Source organism: Pseudophryne corroboree, chromosome 6 (assembly GCF_028390025.1).
Source record: "Pseudophryne corroboree isolate aPseCor3 chromosome 6, aPseCor3.hap2, whole genome shotgun sequence".
Taxonomy (NCBI): Eukaryota; Metazoa; Chordata; class Amphibia; order Anura; family Myobatrachidae; genus Pseudophryne; species Pseudophryne corroboree.
The window spans coordinates 425,609,864-425,630,593 of NC_086449.1; the positions used below are offsets into that span (position 1 = coordinate 425,609,864).

The following is a 20,730-nucleotide window of genomic DNA, read 5'->3' on the forward strand; positions in this document are numbered from 1 at the left end:
AAGATCCAAATCATAAATTCTACTAAGAGAATGTTCAATACAACTATTCTGTATACATACTTTATATAGTGAAATTACAGATATGCAAATTGTGCTAGTAACAAAACTATATATGTTCATGGAAACTGCTCCACAGTTAACTTTGCAAAACTGTATTGTTATTGTTACCCATAAAAAAAACAAATCAGTTTGTAGTTCCTGTACTACATTGTAAAATATGATTGTATTGTTAGTCTTGTGTTATATTACTTATTTTGCAGCTACCTGTGTGTGAGCTTTCATAGCCAATCTATACTCTAAACCCCAGCCCCTCCCCCTTCCCTACTTTAAACTACTGCCATACACCTGTTATGCAAACATGATTTATGACTTACATGCAGCGGCCTGAATCACATATCCCGTGTCCTGAACACATCCAAGGACATCCTGATGAAAGAATAACATTATCGATGGCCCAGGCATCAGCGCCAGGCCCATAATTTCTCTGTATCCATCTGAAGCGAGTCCTTGGAGAACTGCAATAAAATCAGATCCAAAAAGCCCATCAAGTTTGCATCACAAAGTGATATCACAATTTACAGCCAGCACAGCATGAGTCAAGACAATGTTTAATATGCAGAGAGAGCAAGTTGTAGTCTTTATGTCATGGCATCTTACAATGAATACAGTCATTTACTGTTTTACATAACATAATTGTTTTGGTGCATTTGAAAATCGTAGAATGTCTTTATATATAATGATCTATGTGCAAATGTGACAGGTGTTCAAACTCAATGTATAAATAAATACAGATATATTCAATTGGCCGCATGATTTTCTTTTTAAAAATTGCCACCGACCATGTGTCCATTTTTCATTGCTGTGGGTAAGCACACTCCTGATACCCGCGGTATCCAATGAAAGAAAAAATGGTTGCAGTAATTTTTACTGCAAAATCCGCGGATCCAATTGGGAGATCAGCAGCCACAAGTGTCAGAAATATAGCAGCAGCCCACCCTCTCTCCCCTGTGTAATTTCAGTCTGCTCGCCGATACCCGAGCACCTCCAACCTCCTAGCAAGAATCAGCATTGAACACCTTCTGCTGGCTGTGCGGGGAGCCAGGGGTACTGATGCACAGTCATGACTGTCGAAGTCGAAAAATATTGCAGTACACACATCACGTACAAACTACACACAGATGGCCTCTGTGCGCGTACTTGTTCTGCCATGCGTGCGCATATTCGCAATTTGCGTATGGTCGCTCCCGCGGTCCTGTGTATTAGCGCGTGGTATGAGTAATTACGGTAGTGTTTGTAATCGCATAAAAAAGTCATAAAAACATATTACACGTTTAATCCAAATAGTGCACAATGTACACATAGTCTCCCTGCACCACACCAGCGAGTTACACTTGTTTAAATGGTATAAGAACAAAGGGATTCACCTTTACAGGATAGGAGGGGACAGAACTAGGTTATAAGGTGGTGTTTGGTATCCAGCTGTAGGGTATTTTAAGAGCAATATTCCGGTGTTAGTTTGCAGAAGATCGCACGCTCCTGATAATAGTTATGCGCAGGAATAGAATATAAATATTAACTGTATTTACTGTACACTTGATATGCGGCGGGAACCCAGAGGAGAACATCTGCAACTGCACCTGGAACAGACATCGCCCACCAATTCAAACTGACCTATGACCTCTCCTGTACTGTAAATGACCATCCCTGTGTCCAATGGACAAAGAGATTACAGTTTCCATTGTGTTAGGTTTTGGACAAATGTATAAATAGCCATCTGCAGGCCAGGTCACTCTCAATCTCTGAAGGTCATCTACCTTGATGACTGAGGACCGGACCGGGAAGCGCAGGCGAAACCAAACGTATGTACCATTGACTGTAGCCATTTTCTTATTGTATTGTATTGTTATTATTGTAACCCCCTGCTAGTAAAGAACCATTGGTGGGTCAGATCCCAACATAGTTTATGAATTACAAATTGGTGTTGTGTTTCTCTCTCGCTGCTAGTGTTATATAAGTGTAATCTAGTCACACGTGTAGCTGCAAAGTGCTCACGGCGTGTCTTTGTGTGTGTACGCACCGCGTGTACTTTGTACGACCATCGCGGCATTTGTACGCAAAGTGCGTACACGGTACGGGGCTTTGTACGCTAACTGTGTAAAAAGTACGTAGGCTAAGGATTGATTACAGCGGCCACAGTGGCTCCATTTTAAAGTGTATTGAATGTATTTTTAAAGTGTTGCTTTTAGTCCTGAAAGTAAATCAACATTTACATGACTAATTAAGCTACTTGGAACCCTCCAATTGTCTCATTTGTCATGAAGTGCGGGTGGTGGTGGTGGTTGTGGTGTGTGTGTGTGTGTGTGTGTGTGTGGGGGGGAGGGGGGGGGTGGGGGGGGGGAAGGGGGGGGGGCAAGGAGTTCTGAAGCTAGTCCCGACAACTTTTTCTATAGAAATTACCGTACCTGATATTCTCTTCTTCAACTGAATAGGAAATACATGTCATTGTGGGGAAAAGAACCACGCCGCAGTTTTTTTTAAAAATATCGTGCCAATTGAATTTGCTTTATAGTGTCTTTTAATATCACTACTGCAATAAATAATTCTGTACTATATGATATACAATATATTTGCAGATTTTCATATAGGGAGAGATTAATCAAAGCTTGGAGACAGATAAAGCGGAAATAGATAAGGTACCAACCAATGAGCTCTTAATGGTCATTAAAAGCTGATTAGGTGGTACAGTACTTTATCTGTCTTCACTTTATCTTTCTCCAAACTTTGATAAATCTCCCTCATAGTTCTGTCCCCAACAAATACAATTTGTTGAGGAGGAATATACAGGAAAATCTTGCAACTTATTCTTACTCTAGTTAAGGCTAAGATAGTTTTATATTCTAAAACTGTTTATTTAGATCAGGGGTTCCCAAACATGGTCCTCAAGGCACACAAACAGTCCAGGTTTTAAAGATAGCCATACTTGAGCACAGGTGACTGAAATAGTACATCAGTTATTGTGACTTTTATGATTGACATATTTCTATGATGTCATTGAGCAGGGCACATATTATCCCAAATTAAAGGTCTTGGTTCGTAGATTTGTATAATTATATTGGTGTTGTAATTGGTTGCTTCGTTTCGGAGTTATGTTGCAAAACATCCACCTACCATTTACAATGCATTAACATTGTGCTCTGGAGAATGTGACAGTTGGTGAACTCTCTCTGTGCACTTGCTGTGTGACCTGGAAACTGGGGCAGTTATTTGCAGCCACCCAGCTAGTTTATTATTATTTCAGGTTTGTCAAGCGAGATACCATGTCTGTTTGGTTAATAATTAATACACCAGGTACCTGCCCGTCAAATTGATGAACATCGTAACAGTAATGTCAGTGCCCCCAAATAGAGAAACACTTGAATTGCATTTGAGCACCATCTAGTGGCCACCGGTGTCCAAAACACTTGAATCCCCCCCCCCATAGAGGTGAGTAGCAAATTTAGCCTTTTATTATATGGGATTATAAACTGTGGTTCACTATTTTACCTAACACAAAAATCAGTCCTTAAATGAATGATACAGTACCTCCAAATAAAAGATGCTTTAAATCTTGGAAGTGGTAAGGGCAGAGGTATAACTAGAACTTGAGCCCCACAGCAAACATTTTACGGGGCCCCCAACTCAGGCCTCCATCAGGGTATTTGGCTAGTGTTGCACAAGAGGCTTGTTTAGTGTTGTTAGACTGAGAGACAGCAGGAACATACAGACAGAGAGTGGCAGCAGGGACAAAGAGACAGATTGGCAGCAGGGACAAAGAGACAGGGGCAGCAGGGATATAGAGACAGAGAGGCAGAAAGCACATAGATAGAGTGGCAGCAGGGACAGAGAAAGACAGCATGTGGATAGATAGAGAGAGTGGTGGCAGGAAGAGAGAGTGGCGGCAGGGACAGAGAGAGAGACAACAGCAGATACATAGAAAGAGTGGTGGCAGGACAAAGAGAGACAGCAGATACATAGAGAAAGTGGCAGCAGTGAAAGAGATAGCAGATACATAGAGAGCGTGGCAACAGAGAGAGAGACAGCAGATACCCAGAGAGATTGATGGCAGGGACAGAGAGATACAGCAGATATATAGAGTGTCAATAGAGAGACAGCAGATACCTAATTCAGACCTGATCGCAGCAGCAAATTTGCTAGCTAATGGGCAAAACCATGTGCACTACAGGGGGGGGGGGGGGGGAGGGCAGATATAACATGTACAGAGAGAATTAGATTTGGGTGGGTTATATTGTTTCTGTGCAGGAAAAATATTGGCTGCTTTATTTTCACATCACAATTTAGACTTCAGTTTGAACACAACCACCCAAATATAATTCTCTCTCCACAAGTTACATCTGCCCAACCTGCAGATGGTTTTGCCTAGGTGTGTGCTTTTCTGCTTTGCTTACAAACCTAAATCAGGCCCTATATTATGATTACTATAATAATAGCAACAACATAACTGAGAAATCATGGAGAATAATTTGAACATACCAATGAAACAACAGGGGGAAGAACCCTGTTTGGTAGCGCTTACAATATAAAGCAGATATGGTAAATGAAACATAATGGAAAAGTGCTTGTTTTGTATAGTGGGCCAAACAAGTATAAATCATAAACATGAACTTTATTAAATGCTAAATACTGTTTGCAGAGAAATACAGTAAAAAAAAACAAGGACAAGAGGGTGTATGTGACTGTTGTAAATAAAAAGGAAATACACTGTGGAGGTCGGGTATGATACAGTATGAAGGTAGCTTCTAACCTAAGAATATAAAAGCTATGCCAGCATACTTGGTACATTTGATAAGCAGATGTCAACTTCAAATGCGTAGATTTACAAACATTACATTTGCAACAAGCTGTTGTTTTTTTTTTTAACTAATTTGCAAAACATGTAGCAATATACTGTATGTATAACATTTTAATAGCATATTTAACTTGTGTAAAAAGTTTTTGCATGTTAATATATTTAAACAATCATGTGTGTTCTGTTTATTGATGTACTAAATAGCGCTGCCTATTCTATTTTACCTTTATCTTCTATGAATACTGAAAATCAGATCTATAATACTCTTCAACTCACATTGTTGATGGTGGAAGATAGACAGTGATTCTTTTCCAGTTCTGGAACCTTTCAGATGAGTAGACTGAGCTCTCTGTATAATGCAAGCAGCCGATACTTGGGGGCACACACTCCTCAGTAACCTGGTGCCAATCTCTTCCATTATTTATTGAGTACTGCAATTGAACTGTGTGGGAATCACTAAATAGTTTACTACAGCCCATGCTCAACTCAAATTGTAGAGAGGTGGAAGGCATCACTTGAAAATCCCACGTCTCAGCATATCGTGGTTTTCCTGTAACCAAAAATAATATATTAGGAGGATAGCAAAGTAAATACTAAGGGCTGGATTCAATTAGCTGCGGTAATTAACAACAGGCTAATAAGTAGGACATGGCTATTCCATTACAGCTCATAGGCTGCACTTAACGCAGATTTCTATTCGATTCTGAGGGAGGTGGGTGTCGCGAACGATTTAACCCATAGATCTGGATACTTGTCCCAGAACCTATGGGTTAAAGCGCATTAGTCACACCTTTACCATGTGTGGAAAAGCGGTTGTCACTGAAGAGCCTAAGGTATAAAAGACAGAGACTACCACCCTTTGCCTCATGCAGTAAATTACCACTGCTAATTTAATTCGACCCTTAGTGTATTTGCCACTGGTGTCTGAAACTTTTTTTTAATCCATTTATTTTATGACTCATTTTGGTGCTGAATCTTAATGTAAAGTGGCTGTAGCTGCGGGCAGCCGCAGAAACCAAATGCAACGGTCTGTACGCCTGTTAGTGGAAAGCTGTGCTGCCTACTGATTTTATGCAAACTGCTGCAACTGTCATCATTAGAAATGGCACCATACCAGGTGCAAGAGATCCATCAGAAACAGGCTTCCCTTCTCCATACACACATCTCAGAATCACACAAAGCTTTAGATACATGCCCAAGTCACTCCTATGACACACCACATGTCTGGAAGGTTCCGTGCCTTCACAATGTTGCTGCCCAGTTCCCACCCCAAAACGCCCGAATTCTTGGAAAGTCTGATCCAGGCAAGCTCAGTGTCCTCATACACTATTGACACAGTTGCTCCAAACAACCCTTCATGGTGTGCCAAGCATCTATTTTGCTCAAATGTGTGCCATAGCTGTAATGCATTGCAACAAAACTACGTCTCAAGACTGCACTCATTTGATGTGCGACATTTGTACATCTGTGTGCAAATGAGTCTGAATCTGTATACGAAGCACTATGTTGCAGCAGCTGCAGTTTTTTTCACGACAATTTCCGTTGTGCTTCATCTGTGACATTGTACATATTTACAATGTATACAAATATATACTTGTAGATATGTACTGCACAGTTGTAGAAAGTCATGTCACTTAGGTTGGTATGTACTGTACCATTATACATGGATACCATATTTTCAGTGATATCCAGCAGCCATTTATACAGATCTGTAATAAGACATACTGTAATCTACTCGCTTTCTACTAAAGTGGGTGAGTATGCCCCAGTAATGTATGTGCAACATATCTTATGAGTAAAGAAAGTCATGTGCTGGGATGATATTATAAAGCAGACTGATATATATTGCTCAGTTAACAGGTTTTGAGAGTTAAGTAAAGAAATGCTTACTGTATTTTATTGCTGTAAGAATTGAAAATACTGAAAGCAATAACTGGCAGATACCATATTACTGACATTGGTAGTTTTTGTCCTGATAGTTTTAGGGGTCAATCCAATTACCTATGAAGGGTGAAAGTTGCTGTTGCAGTGGCTTTGAAATGCCGGCAATGACACCGCACCTCGCACCCCTTGCAGCTCGCTCTCATCCCGGATTCGCACATTTATGCTCACAGCCCTATGGGGCAGTGAGCAGTTTTTTGCTAGTTCAGGCTGTTAATGCGCTAACTCGCACCCGCAAATACATTGGGGGGTATCCAATTAGCCACGTGAATTGGTTCTCCGGAGTCTATCCAATTAGCCTTGATAAGCCGGATCTTATTCCCAAAGCCGGCACTTATTAGGGATTATGCTTCGCATGCCTCGGGCACACGCAACATAATCCACGATAAGTACCCCCTAGGCCCGCGATAAGTGCCACAAAAATACATAAGTCCCCGGCTTTTCAAGGGACCTACGTATTTTCGCAAGAAAAACATGTGTTTTTCATGGGACCTAATTGGATAGGGGTGATTAAAACACCAATTCTTCGCGCCCATGGCACTATCACGGGTAATTGGATACCCCCATTGTGGGTAACTGGTTTGACCCCCCTTATTCAAAATATTTACTTTCTGTGTGTAAGGGGTGAGAGTGACACCATTTCAGTTGGTGCCAGGAGAATGGATAGACACACTAGTGTAAAGTGTAACTGAACATATATTACACATTTTTCAACTGACATTTTATACTAGAATTATTATAGGTAATTATAGGTCATAATCAGGTAGATAAACCCCAGCTTGTTTGATAGTATACAGATCAATGATATAGGTGTAGCAGTTCACAGTGACAATTATTTAGGAATACATACCTATGTTGTCAGTAAACACAAGTGCTGTATCCATGGACAGACAGTCAATGTCTACTTGGCCTCCTTGGATTCTGTACCAGTTTGCTTGCAAATCAACTGAACCGTCAAACCTATCCTGAAAACCCGTCCTAGAGCTGTCATTCATTCCAATAAGGACATCATCTAATGCCCAATGACCTGACTGCGTTCCTGGAATATCATAATAACAATAAAGAGAATAATAAAAGCTCTCATCCAGTATCTGATATGGGCCCTCATTCCGAGTTGTTCGCTCGCTAGCTGCTTTTAGCAGCATTGCACACGCTAAGCCGCCGCCTACTGGGAGTGAACCTTAGCTTAGCAGAATTGCGAACGAAAGATTCTCAAAATTGCGAATAGAAATTTCTTAGCAGTTTCTGAGTAGCTCGACACTTAGTCTGCCACTGCGATCAGTTCAGTCAGTTTCGTTCCTGGTTCAGTGCGAACATTGCGCATGCGCAGTTAGCGGAAAATCGCACCGATGCGAAGAAAAATAACGAGCGAACAACTCGGAATGAGGGCCATTGTGTTGTTTTTGGATGAGTAAATCAATAACACAAGGAAAGTGTTAAGGTGCATACACATAGTGAGATTTTGGCTATCTTTGATTTAGACAAACCTTCTTTAAAGGTCATGTATATAGACAAGCCTTCCTACATTGATTCCTAAAACTACTACACTACAGCAGTCCAGGTGTATATTGGAATGTTTATTTACATATTATATACACATAATAAATGGTTGCAAGCCAGACTCATAAAATAGGCCAGAAAATTGAAGGTATGGATGTTCATAGGGAGAGTGAGGAACACAAGATGAGCCCCAAATTGTACACTATAAACTCCTCTCCACCACCTCTCCTATTATGGATTAATATATTACTGTATACAAGGTCTAGATATTGCATCACTGAAATTAGGAATAAGGCTTTCGTATCACACTACACTTCTCAAGCAAGTGCTGTAACATAACATACCATGCTGCGGCTGCCACCATCGGAAAGCAGTAGCAGACGTCTTGGCATCACGGGGTAAATCTATAGAGATTATTTGAGGATCCAGATAGGACAAGAAATCCAATTCACGCAAGAGGTTCCAGCTAATACCATTATCATTTGTATACTGAACAATAATACCTAAAAAACACAAAAGACAGATCATTTTAGTACTATGGAACATACACTGTATAACATAAGGGACCATGGGGCAGATGAATTAAGCCTGGAGAAGGCATAAAGAAGTGATAAAGCAGTGATAAGCGCAAGGTGATAAACGCACCAGCCAATCAGCTCATAACTGTCAATTTACATACTGGAGTTAATTGGCTGGTGCGTTATCACCTTGCACTTATCACTGCTTTATCACTTCTTTATGCCTTCTCCAGGCTTAACACATTGCGTACCATGTTACCTTGCTATTCTGTAATCTTTAGGTACTGTAACTTCAAATGGCCCATTTATGTGGTTGCAACTTTATGTAATGTGATCCAATGTCACACTACTTTAGTAAAACACTTCACTGTAGATCACAATGACACTATAAATGATTTCTTACAATTTTGTGGCAGAGAAGGTTTGAAACTCACAAATGGGATATAACAATAACTAATTATTAGACAAGAGTATCTGGTGTTCATTTTTCCGAAACTACAATATTTTACACAGTCAGAGGCGTCACCGGGTGTGGTGACACCCGGAGCGCACTCTGTACTATTACACCCCCCCCACCCCCGCTCAGGGCGCCGAAGCCGCGGGCGTCCAAAAAGGGGGCGTGGGCTAATTTAAAAGGGTCATGGCCTCGCGGGTCTTTTCTCCTTCGCTCCGGGGGCATGTCCAGCTTCCCCGAAGAGACTGGACTGTGTGTGTGCTGGCTCTTATCTGTGACAGGAGCCGAGTGCTGCAGGAGATTATCTCACTGCAGCACTCGGCTCCTGTCACTGCAGAAGAGCTGGCACTTTGGTGCCGCACCCGCCTTCTGACGCCACTGTACATAGTCACTATTAGTGCAATTTATTATGTCCTCCTTACTGTATATACAGGGTCCTGCCAAGAGATGTGTGCGGATATTGACTTACTGTAAGATTAATCAGTTTCTTAGCAATTACAAATGTAAGTATATAAAGGATTAGAGTTATCTTGTCGGGATCAGATTATTTTTTGCAGAGTTTAAAATCTATTATATCAGAGGTTCTCAAACGCGGCACTCAAGGCATCCCAACGATCCAGGTTTTAAGATTATTGAAGGCTCAGCACAGACGGTTACTTCAAATTGACTGTGGTACTAATTAAGTCACCTGTGACCAAGCATGGATATACTTAAAACCTGGACTTTTGGGGTGCCTTGAGGACCGCGTTTGAGAACCTCTGTATGATATTATAGTTAAAAGGGTGTATCTGCAGCTCAGATTGTGTGTCAGATTATTGTGTGCCATCTATGTAACTATTAATTCAAATACTACTACAGTATTTACACAACAATTAAAAATGACTGATTGTTTACATTGCACCACAGTTATACATAAGTGTTGGAAATACTGCCTGTTTGCTTTAATGTTTTACATTTTAGCATCCGCTATTTACCAGAAAAAGCAGAGAGATGCCTGTGGGATACAAATTGTGCCTATAACAAAGCATTTGACAGATAGAAGGTTTTGTGTTATATGCGTATCATGCAGTCAGACAAAATATCTGTGGTGTCTTCTTGTGATTGCAAACATCCCTACAACATGTGAGGTCACCCCAGCTCTAAGTAGGGACCCATGCAGAGGTAATCTGTGTCTCTGAGAGCACATTATCAGATCTGAAAGCTAAAAGCATACACCATTTGTTTATTTGATTTCTTACATACATATGTAAGCATTTTTCTATAGTGATTTGTTTTTAACAATGTAGGAGAATAAAACGTTGCATGAGATGTGCTTGTTTTGAAGCACGGATACAGTATTTTTTATAAATGCATTGCATTACAAAAGTAAGCAATTTTAATTTAAAGGAGAAGCCCAATATTTTCAAAATCCATCAAACTACCTGGCCATGTATACTCCTGTGTATTGTTAAAAAGAGTATTACTTATTTATATATAGAGTTCTAGAATAATTGATCCCATTCCACCTCCTGTCCATTACTTTTTATCCAGCTATAGAAGTGGCAAGTTATAGACGTGGAAAATAATGGTGGCCATACGCATGCTACAATTATCTGGCCTGATTTAGGCCGATTGGCCAGATTTTTGCAGAGTGTATGCTGGCGACCGATCTGAAAATATCGATTAGTCGAGTATCAGTCGATCCGTCAGTTGTAAAATGTATCCTCCCCAGAGGAGAGACCGCGATATCCTGTGGCTATACACTGTGACACATATCAGTGTATGTCCACGACATCTGCAAGGTCCGAGGCTAGTATCTGATAAAATGCCTGATGGCCTGACAACCATTTTATCTGCGTATGCATACCCAGCTTTACAAACGTGGCAAGATCTGCCCTGGCGCAGAGACAAGGCCAATGGGGACATTAGAAGATAAACAAAGTTAGTAAGTTATTACAATATAAGCACAATGTAAACTCAGCTTGCTATCTCTATAGCTCTAGTACGGTAATGCAGTCTTAAACAGCTCACCACTGACAAAAATGTCATTTAGCAAAGTAGTAAATTTACAATACGTGGCATTGTGCATCTATTGTGACTGTTATATGGGAAAGAGTACATGGATTTGCCAGCCAAAATGGCATCATATGCAGCAATGCCACCTTTTCTTTGGAAGCCATCCTTTGCTGAATGCAGGCTAGGCACAATTGTGGCTATGTATTGCACCCACAAGCAGGAGATATTGAATTTATAGTGCCATTCCCTGACCTGGAGAGGGAAATGCTGTTGCCAGACAATATTTACCTTCATTTCTTGCCTTTGGTGTTATACAAGAAGAGCCACTATTTTTACTTCCAATCTGTATAAAAAACTGAACTAATCTGTAAAGGAGAAAAAAAAAGATATTATCAATCTTAATAACAATGTCACACAGTTCAATGAGAAGTAATTCATTCCAGAATGGGGCCCTATGATCTGTTACATGCTGAAGAATGTTGTAACTGTTCAAATGAGTGTATAGATTTTATTTTAATTTTTTACAATTTTAATAATAAAAAAAGTAATAAAAAGGAAAGTATAGATTTGAGTGATAAGGTTTCTATGGGGACTATGATATTGCTGAATGTATCCAGCTCTAGCTTAGGTCTCCATAGCCAACGTCCTTGTTTTAGATGACGTTAGCCATTGTAGCCTTTTTAATGGAGAGGGATCCAACCAAGCTCTTCTGGATCCAACCCCATAACCAATCACTTTACTTTTTAGACTTTGCAGGGATAGGCTCCCATCGGAGTTTGTGTCCCTGCATGATTTTCCTAATACATTACCCAATAAATAATATCTTATTGCCATGATTTGCAGCAATAAGAATTAAAATACAGGACTTGATAAACATGCCCCTATGTATTATAGCAAATCTGGATTAAAGAGTGACACATTTGGTGAAATCTGGAGTGACATTTTAAGGTGCATACACACTGGGCATTTTTGTCTAGCGCGTATGCACAGCGATTTTCCCCGCTGCCCAGCGATGTCAGCAGGACGCTATGGAAAGCCGCTCACCCCGCCGTTCATGAAGCGGGGGCACGCATCAGCGCTCATCGCCGAGGCATACACACTGGGTGGTTTTGAGCTGAAAGCAGCTCAACACACCAAAAGTGAGCTGCTTTCAGCTCAAAATCACCCAGTGTGTATCGGCCTTTAAACCTGTGCTGTTTATGATGAATCAGTTTGTATCATTGTATTGGAATTACGAAATATGTAGCAGCTACACAACATTTCTGGAGACTATGTGAACTTAAATTTTGAAGGTAGCAACCACCAGAACATTACTTGTTTTTCTACCAGTACAAAAGGAAACTGATGCGGCAGAGGAATACGTCGTCTAATGGGGATGTAGTTGACATCAGACTGTTCGGGATTCCGGCGGTCAGAATATCGGCGCCGGAATCCTGACACCTGTCAAAATGACTCTCTGTAGTCTATAAAACTTTCTCTGATCCTAGTAATAATTGATTACCACTCTGCATTAATGTTTCATGCTTATGCCTAATTTGTTGCCCATTACTTTCTTTTACACTTCAATTGATCATCAGCATACTGTACATAATAGACACAAGTAGGACTTTACTGTTATGAGTATACACTTATATAATCTATTGGATGTTTAGTCACCTGGTATTTGTAGTGTCCAAAGCAGCAGTTCTTGCTTCTCTCTTTCCAGGCCCATTAAAATACAGAGATTTGCCATCGCTTATCACCCCACAGCCTGTGCCCACCTGGCCTCCAGTGATTTTATACCATAACTGGCTAAGTTTGCCTTCAAATCTGTCTAACATCTCACTTGGATTGGGCCTGTTTGAGACACATGTTCCGTGTTCAGCTAAAAGTAAAAGTAAAGCAATAAATATGACAAAATATATAATACAGGATGCCGACAGTAACTTGAAAAAAAACTTGAATCACATTTTATAATAACTGTTACATAGAACCAAAGTATTAATTGTGTTTTAGGGCCCCTGGTTGTTATATATACTATACAGTCTATTGGGACCAGCTTCTGTTGCGGTCCCTGAACATTGTCAATTCGATGGGCCCAGCGGTGATTTATCTGCTCCCGACGGCTGCAGTAGCTTCATGGGTATATTCTGGGTCCTGGCAGTATTGTGACGTCACTTCCAATCAGACCTCCGATCCTTTGGCATTCCAGTAAGCATTTCTCCGCTATATCTAATAGTAATTTGACTAATACTAATGCCAACATTCTGAAAATGTCAACATTTCACCTGTCTGTTCTGTGTCAATGTCGCCATGCTGTCTGTCGACATTTTAACAATGCTGACATCATAAACTGTTGACATTGTGGTGTTGACATTGATACTGTCGGCCTATTGATTACATCCCTTAATTAGGTATTAATTAAAAATTAGATTTCTAAACATCGCAAAGGTGTTTTAAAAAAAAATGATTTTAGAATCTTCTTAGAAATGTCTTTAAACTAAAAATGACAATGGTTATTTCTATTTATATACAGATACATGAATAATGTAAATGAGTAAATACTGATCTTAACAGGTAGATAAAAAAGGAAAAAAAAAACCCAAAGATCAAAGAAGACAAAAAACAAACCATGGAGCTGTGTTTACTGCACAGACGGCCGCAACATATGCTATATTATGGCCACATGACATCTCAAGTGCACAACACTATTAATCCTCTTGAATTAAATCCAATATTGCCAGCAAACCTTGCTCACATGGATGAATATTTACACTCAGTGATCTGAATTCTGAAAGTTACTAATAGTAACATCACTGGAAACATTAACATCACACCCACAGCTGCTCCTCTCACATGACAAGATGTATATGAGAGACACAGCATTTGTATCACAATGGTTTTCAATCAATTGTTTTGTATATTGTTCTTAATTTTAAATACGGAATGCAGATTTTTACCTGTGTATCCTCGATCACAAAAACATACTCCAGAAACACAGTCCCCGTGACCATTACAGTAGTTGGGACAAGGTTCAGATATATAGACACCATCAAGACCAAAAGCAGGGACATTCTTCAGCGAGCTGCTCTCCTGTATCCAGCGGAATCTGGTTTTACTGAAATGTAAAGTAAGGGCCAAGTATTTCAGTACAAAGTAATATTAACATTGTATATATATATATATATATATATATATACCCATCCACAGTATGCCGGCACTCACTTTACAATGTCCCAACTGCTCAGGTGCCACTCAGAGAAGTAAATATCCAACAGAAAAGAAGGCACTCAGAGACTGTTTCAAAGCGATAAAGAAAGACATCTGTATTTAAGATGTTATGACATCTAACGTTTTCGGAGCGGTTGCCCCGTCCTCAGGATAACATCTACAGCTGTAGATGTTATCCTGAGGACGGGGCAACCGCTCCGAAAACGTTAGATGTCATAACATCTTAAATACAGATGTCTTTCTTTATCGCTTTGAAACAGTCTCTGAGTGCCTTCTTTTCTGTTGTATATATATATATATATATATATATATATATATGTGCTGTAAAGTATCAGGAACAATACAACAAAGATATAATGAATGTTCACTTCTCAGGCAATGATAACATGACGTGTTTTGAATCTGTTAATCTGGGCAATAAACTTGCACTGGTTTGAAAAGAACTCCTATAAAATATCAAGTAGACTAAAGGGGGGTACTCACGGAGCGATCGCTGCTTAAAATCTAAGCAATCTGACTAGATTGCTTAGATTTTAAGCAGCGATCACTCCGTGTGTACCCCTCACAGCGATAGCGATGCGCAGTCCCGCGCATCGCTATCGCTGGTGCTAGATTGGCCTGCATGCAGGTCAATCTAGCAGGTCGCACACTTCACCCGCTGGGTGAAATGAGCGCCCCCCCGTCTCCCCCCGCACGCTCAGCACACATCGCGCTGTGCTGAGCGGGGGTAGAGATGTGTGCTCAGCACACATCTCTCCCCAAATCGGCCCGTGAATACGGCCCTTATCTGTCTATTTGCACAGTGGACAGACTACAATGTGCTCTATAGATAAAGGCCAACTATACCCTCATAGCACAATATTAAAGACACTATCTGTTGAACAATATGCATCGGCATTCCGACTGCCAGAATCTCGACAGTCGGCATCTTAACAGCATCCCGTTATACCAGCCGGCTTCTTTCATTTCTGTTAATTGAACTTGACTTCTGACTTGCTCATTGTATACTGTAGCTACAAGTGTTCTAGGAAACACATCTGGCCTTGTCAAATCTAGGACTCACACAAGTCCTGTATTTTCTCTGGAACCCACAATTTTCTTTTTATAATATGGGTTTAAATGACATATTACTACAGGTACCTGTTATTTAGGATGTTATTTGAAAAATATGCATTTGAACTAGAGATGAGCGGGTTCGGTTCTCAGAGAACCGAATTCCCCTGGACTTTACGTCACGAGCCCGGATCCGAATCAGGCTCAGGTTTTTCCGCCTGACTCAGAAACTAGAACGAGGCAAAACGTCATCATCCCGCTGTTGGATTCTCGAGGGGTTTGGATTACATATAAGGAGCCGCGCGTCCCCGCCATTTTCACTCCGGCATTGGAGAGTGTAGAGAGAGGACGTGTCTCTGTCCTCAGTGGTAGTGTCTTGTGCTGCATCTGTCCAGTCACAGTGGTTGTGTCCTCTGCTGCCATATGTCCAGTGATGCTGTATAAGTCCAGTCCAGTACTACTGTGTTGTGCTACATCAGTCCAGTGGTGGTGTGTTGTCCTGCATCAGTCCAGTGGTGGTGTCCCTGTGCTGCTGTATATGTTCAGTGATACTGCCGTATATGTCCAGTGATACTGCCGTATATGTCCAGCGGTACTGCCGTATAAATCCAGTGATCCTGCCGTATAATTCCAGTGATCCTGCCGTATAATTCCAGTGATCCTGCCGTATAACTCCAGTGATACTGGCGTACAAGTCCAGTGATCCTGCTGTATAATTCCACTGGTACTGGCGTATAAGTCCAGTCCAGTGATACTGCCGTATATGTCCAGTGATACTGCCGTATATGTCCAGCGGTACTGACGTATAAATCCAGTGATCCTGCTGTATAATTCCAGTGATCCTGCCGTATAATTCCAGTAATCCTGGCGTATAAATCCAGTGATCCTGCCGTATAATTCCAGTGATCCTGCCGTATAATTCCAGTAGTACTGGCGTATAAATCCAGTCCAGTGATACTGCCATATATGTCCAGTGATACTGCCGTATATGTCCAGCGGTACTGCCGTATATGTCCAGTGATACTGCCGTATATGTCCATTGATACTGCTATATATGTCCAGTGGTACTGCCGTATAAATCCAGTGATCCTGCCGTATAATTCCAGTGGTACTGGCGTATAAGTCCAGTCCAGTGATCCTGACGTATATGTCCAGTGGTAGTGCCATATAATTCCAGTGATACTGCTGTATATATATATATATATATATGTATATGAAAGCGTGATGGCGGCACTCAGAGATTTGCAAAGTGCTTACAAAATGCTGTTTATTTCAACATTTCGGGCTCCTGCCCGTCGTCAGGAACATACAAACATATGTATATATATATATATATATACCCTGTTGCAAAGTGGATTACTGAGGCCATAACAACTATGCTGGTGTTAGACGTGTGTCTGGTATCCGCCATTAGTGCAGTGGGACTGCAGTGCCAAACCTAGATGGGCCAGGTGTTTGTGCCGCACACTTGTGTCGATTAGCTTAGTCATACAGCTACCTCATTGCCCTCTTTTACTTCTTGGCATGATGCGCTGTTTGGGGCCTTTTTTTTAATATCTGCCCTCCTGTATGACACTGCAGTGCCACTCCTAGATGGGCCAATTGTTTGTGTCTCTTAGCTTAGTAATACAGCTACCTCATTGCACCTCTTTTTCTTCTTTGCATGATGTGCTGTTTGGGGCCTAGTTTTTTTAAGTGCCATCCTGTCTGCCACTGCAGTACCACTCCTAGATGGGCCAGGTGTTTGTGCTGCACACTTGTGTCACTTAGCTTAGTCATACAGCAACCTTGGTGCACCTCTTTTTCATCTTTGCATCATGTGCATGGTTTTTTAAAGTGCCATCCTGTCTGACACTGCCATATAAGTCCAGGGGTACTGATGTATTAGTACACCAATTGCAGAATTTTTAAAAAATGACAGGGGCGTCCATTAGATGCTGTCAGTTGACTGATAAATTGGCGGCCACTTTCGACATTTAGCCACTGAATGCCACTACTAGATGGGCCAGGGGGTTGTATCACTTAGCTTAGTCATACAGCAACCTCGGTGCACTTCTCTTTTTTCTTTGCATCATGTGCTGTTTGGGGACTAGTTTTTTAAAGTGCCATCCTGTCTGACACTGCAGTGCCACTCCTAGATGGGCCAGGTGTTTGTGCCACACACTTGTGTTGCTTAGCTTAGTCATACAGCCACCTCGGTGCAACCTTTTGGCCAAAAAACAATATTGTGAGGTGTTCAGAATAGACTGGAAATGAGTGGAAATGAATGTTATTGAGGTTAATAATATCGTAGGATCAAAATTACCCCCAAATTCTGTGATTTTAGCCTTTTTTATGTTTTTTCAAAAATCATCCAGATCCAAAACCAAAACCAAAACCCGAAAGGGTGGTTTTGGCAAAACCAATCCAAAACCAAAACACGAGCGGGGAATTAGAACCAAAACCAAAACACAAAACACGAAAAGTGCCCGCCGCACAACTCTAATTTGAACCATACTGGAACCAGACTAAAGTAAAAAAAAAATGCTACAAAGGAGCATATTGAGCACTGGTGTCAGTGGAGCCCAGTAAAGTCACTTTATATCTGTCCTTAATCAGTTTATTGATCCCAGCAGCAAAAGTTTATATTGCCAGGATCTGTACCAGTAATGTTCCTGTGCATGCATGCTAAAAATATCTGGAAGAAGCTTAGGTATATGAAGAGACCCATCTTCACACTACAATAGCTCTTTTCATTATAAAAAGCCAGCTAATTACATTTGAGGCAAGTTAAAAAATTTGTTTTCATAGCTTGATATATAACACAATCACTACATCCCCTTCTGTTGTGTGCGAACATAGGTAAACAACGATTCTGTCATTAATACAATCATTTCTCCTGCGTTCAGAGATGATCAATAGACCACACATATAATCATGCAAAAAATGCAGTTGTCCATGATTTTTGGGGACGGTAATCTTGATAAATAGGCCTTAAAGATTTTAATTACCTTTGAGTCCCTGTGCAAACGGAATGGAGAAACTCTTATCATAATCTGCCAAATAATTTACTATCCAAGTATGAGGAAGTCCATAACAAAAATGAAACAAAACCCAACAAAAAATGCCAATCTAGCATTTTTCTTAGTACTATTAAATAGGAAAACCTTTATGAGGTATAGCAGGAACTAACAGAAACAAGAGAAAAGTGAACGCAAAATGTAAGGATGCTTCCAGCTAGTTTGTGTGTTTCTTACATGTATGTATGAATGTACAGTATATCATTTCTGCTGCAACATTTTGCGCTTACCGTCTACAGGAGTATGTTTTCAATTTACATTATATTTGTTAATGTATATATTTGGTTTGCATGTTATCCTGTTAGATAAGTTTATTAGTCCCCTGTTATTCTTTTATTTTGTATACAGTATAACAGTGAATAATACCCCTTTCACACCGCCAATGCCGGATCCCACCCGGGAATTGGAAACGGGTCCTTCCCGAGTGGGATCCGGCATTGGACACTGCTGCTGGCTTCCCCGACCCGCCAATATGCTGGGCGGGTTGCCATAGCAGCGGAGGCGGAGCCGGCGCTGGGAGATGTAGTAAACGGGTCCCGTGTCGCACTGACCCGGGAGCCGGTTTACGCTGCCATTGACCCGGCATTCAACCCAGATATAACACTGCTTTATTCCCGGGTTGAATTGTCGGGTCAGGCGACCCGGAATTTCCGACACGGCGCTTTCACACCGCACACTGACCCGTGTCGACCCGGCAATATGCCAGGCCGATACCGGTTTATTCGTATGGTGAAAGAGGTATTAATGTGTCAGCTATAAGCACATACATAATAACCCTGGTCACCAGATCACAAGCAGAGACATCCAAAAAGCAATTTCCCCAAGCAGTGGAGAAGGCTGAGTAAAAAGTATTATACAGTATACAGCCTTGTCAGAAGCTTTCTATTCCTAATTCTATTCCGAATATGTTAATAAAAAAAAATAGATGTAAGCATAATTTATTTTCATCTAATTTCCTTTATTTAGTCCCATCACCAAGAACTGTCACTCTGCCACATGTACTACTGCCTAATGATAGCGGTGACTTTCAGCATATGACTCTGCAAACAAGCAGCTGAGGAGCGGTGGTAGTGACGGCAAGCTGACATGAATTGCACACGCCAGTCAATCACTTGCTCTCCTTTCCAGTGGAAAGGGAAGAGATTTAAGCAGTATGTCCTTGCTGTGCAGCGCTTTCCAGCCATCTGGAAACATGTCGGTCCAAGTACACTGTATCTGGGAAAGGACAACAAGCCTGAAATCCCAGAAGTGATTATTACCAGGCTAAAAAATATGTTATTTCTGGAGCTTAGCCAGGAAAGATTACAATGTATTTATAGCTTTATTGCACCTTGACCTTAAACACCAGGGACTGTCCACTGACTGACATGTATTTTCATATGCAGGAGTGAAATTGTGGTTTGCACATTCTGATAGCTAGTAATAATTGGTAAAATCTGGGGTCATTTGCAATAAGATAGAACAGTGCTAGGAAGTACTTACTATGGCTCTTTGTCAGTTGTAAAAGATAAATGCTGTTTTTTTAAACCTGAATAGATTAGAGATGAGCGGGTTCGGTTTTACTCGGATTTACTTAGTTCTCAAAATGGCATCTTATTGGCTCACGGATGTCACGTGTTTTGGATAGCCAATAAGAAAAATCCGGATAAAACCAAACTTGGCGTTAATTCTGACGTTACATACATCCAAACCCGCTCCTCTCTAGAATAGATTAGAGCAGCCAGTAGCGGATCCTGCCACCAGCAAGCAGGACTTTTGCCCGGGGCGCTGTTGCCCCGAGGGCGCCGCCACCCTGGCAAGATCCGCTACTGGTGCCGGTGCCAAGCGATGCGTGATGACGTCATCATGCACCGCACGGCATTGTGGGAGCGGCCATACACGCTAGAGGTCATAACTGACCTCTAGTGTCTATGAGGTGCTATGGGAGAGACGTCATGACGTCTCTCCCATAGATCCGAGGAGCGGCGCTGGCGGCCGGAGACGGAGGGCAGCAGTGGTCGGGAAGCAGGAGCGGGATGGTGAGTATTTATTTATTTATTTATTTTTGTAAGCGGCACAGCTACAGGGGGCACAGTACTGGGGGCACAACTACTGAGAGCACAGCTACAGGGGGCACAGTACTGGGGGCACAAATTCTGAGGGCACAGTACTGGG

The 20,730-nt window shown here is 41.3% G+C and overlaps 1 protein-coding gene across 4 annotated transcripts in view; it reads right to left on the minus strand.

Annotated features, from left to right (window-relative positions):
* Nucleotides 1-20,730, minus strand: part of RELN (reelin) — an 856,893-nt gene that overhangs the window by 155,037 nt on the left and 681,126 nt on the right. For all 4 annotated transcript variants that reach the window (XM_063927014.1, XM_063927013.1, XM_063927012.1 and 1 more), the window contains exons 29-35: nucleotides 14,194-14,351; nucleotides 12,911-13,118; nucleotides 11,543-11,619; nucleotides 8,632-8,790; nucleotides 7,638-7,826; nucleotides 5,123-5,396; nucleotides 375-515 (exon numbers count right to left, since the gene is read on the minus strand). In XM_063927014.1, coding sequence (XP_063783084.1) covers nucleotides 375-515; nucleotides 5,123-5,396; nucleotides 7,638-7,826; nucleotides 8,632-8,790; nucleotides 11,543-11,619; nucleotides 12,911-13,118; nucleotides 14,194-14,351 — 1,206 coding nt within the window. The remainder of the gene's footprint in view (nucleotides 1-374; nucleotides 516-5,122; nucleotides 5,397-7,637; nucleotides 7,827-8,631; nucleotides 8,791-11,542; nucleotides 11,620-12,910; nucleotides 13,119-14,193; nucleotides 14,352-20,730) is intronic.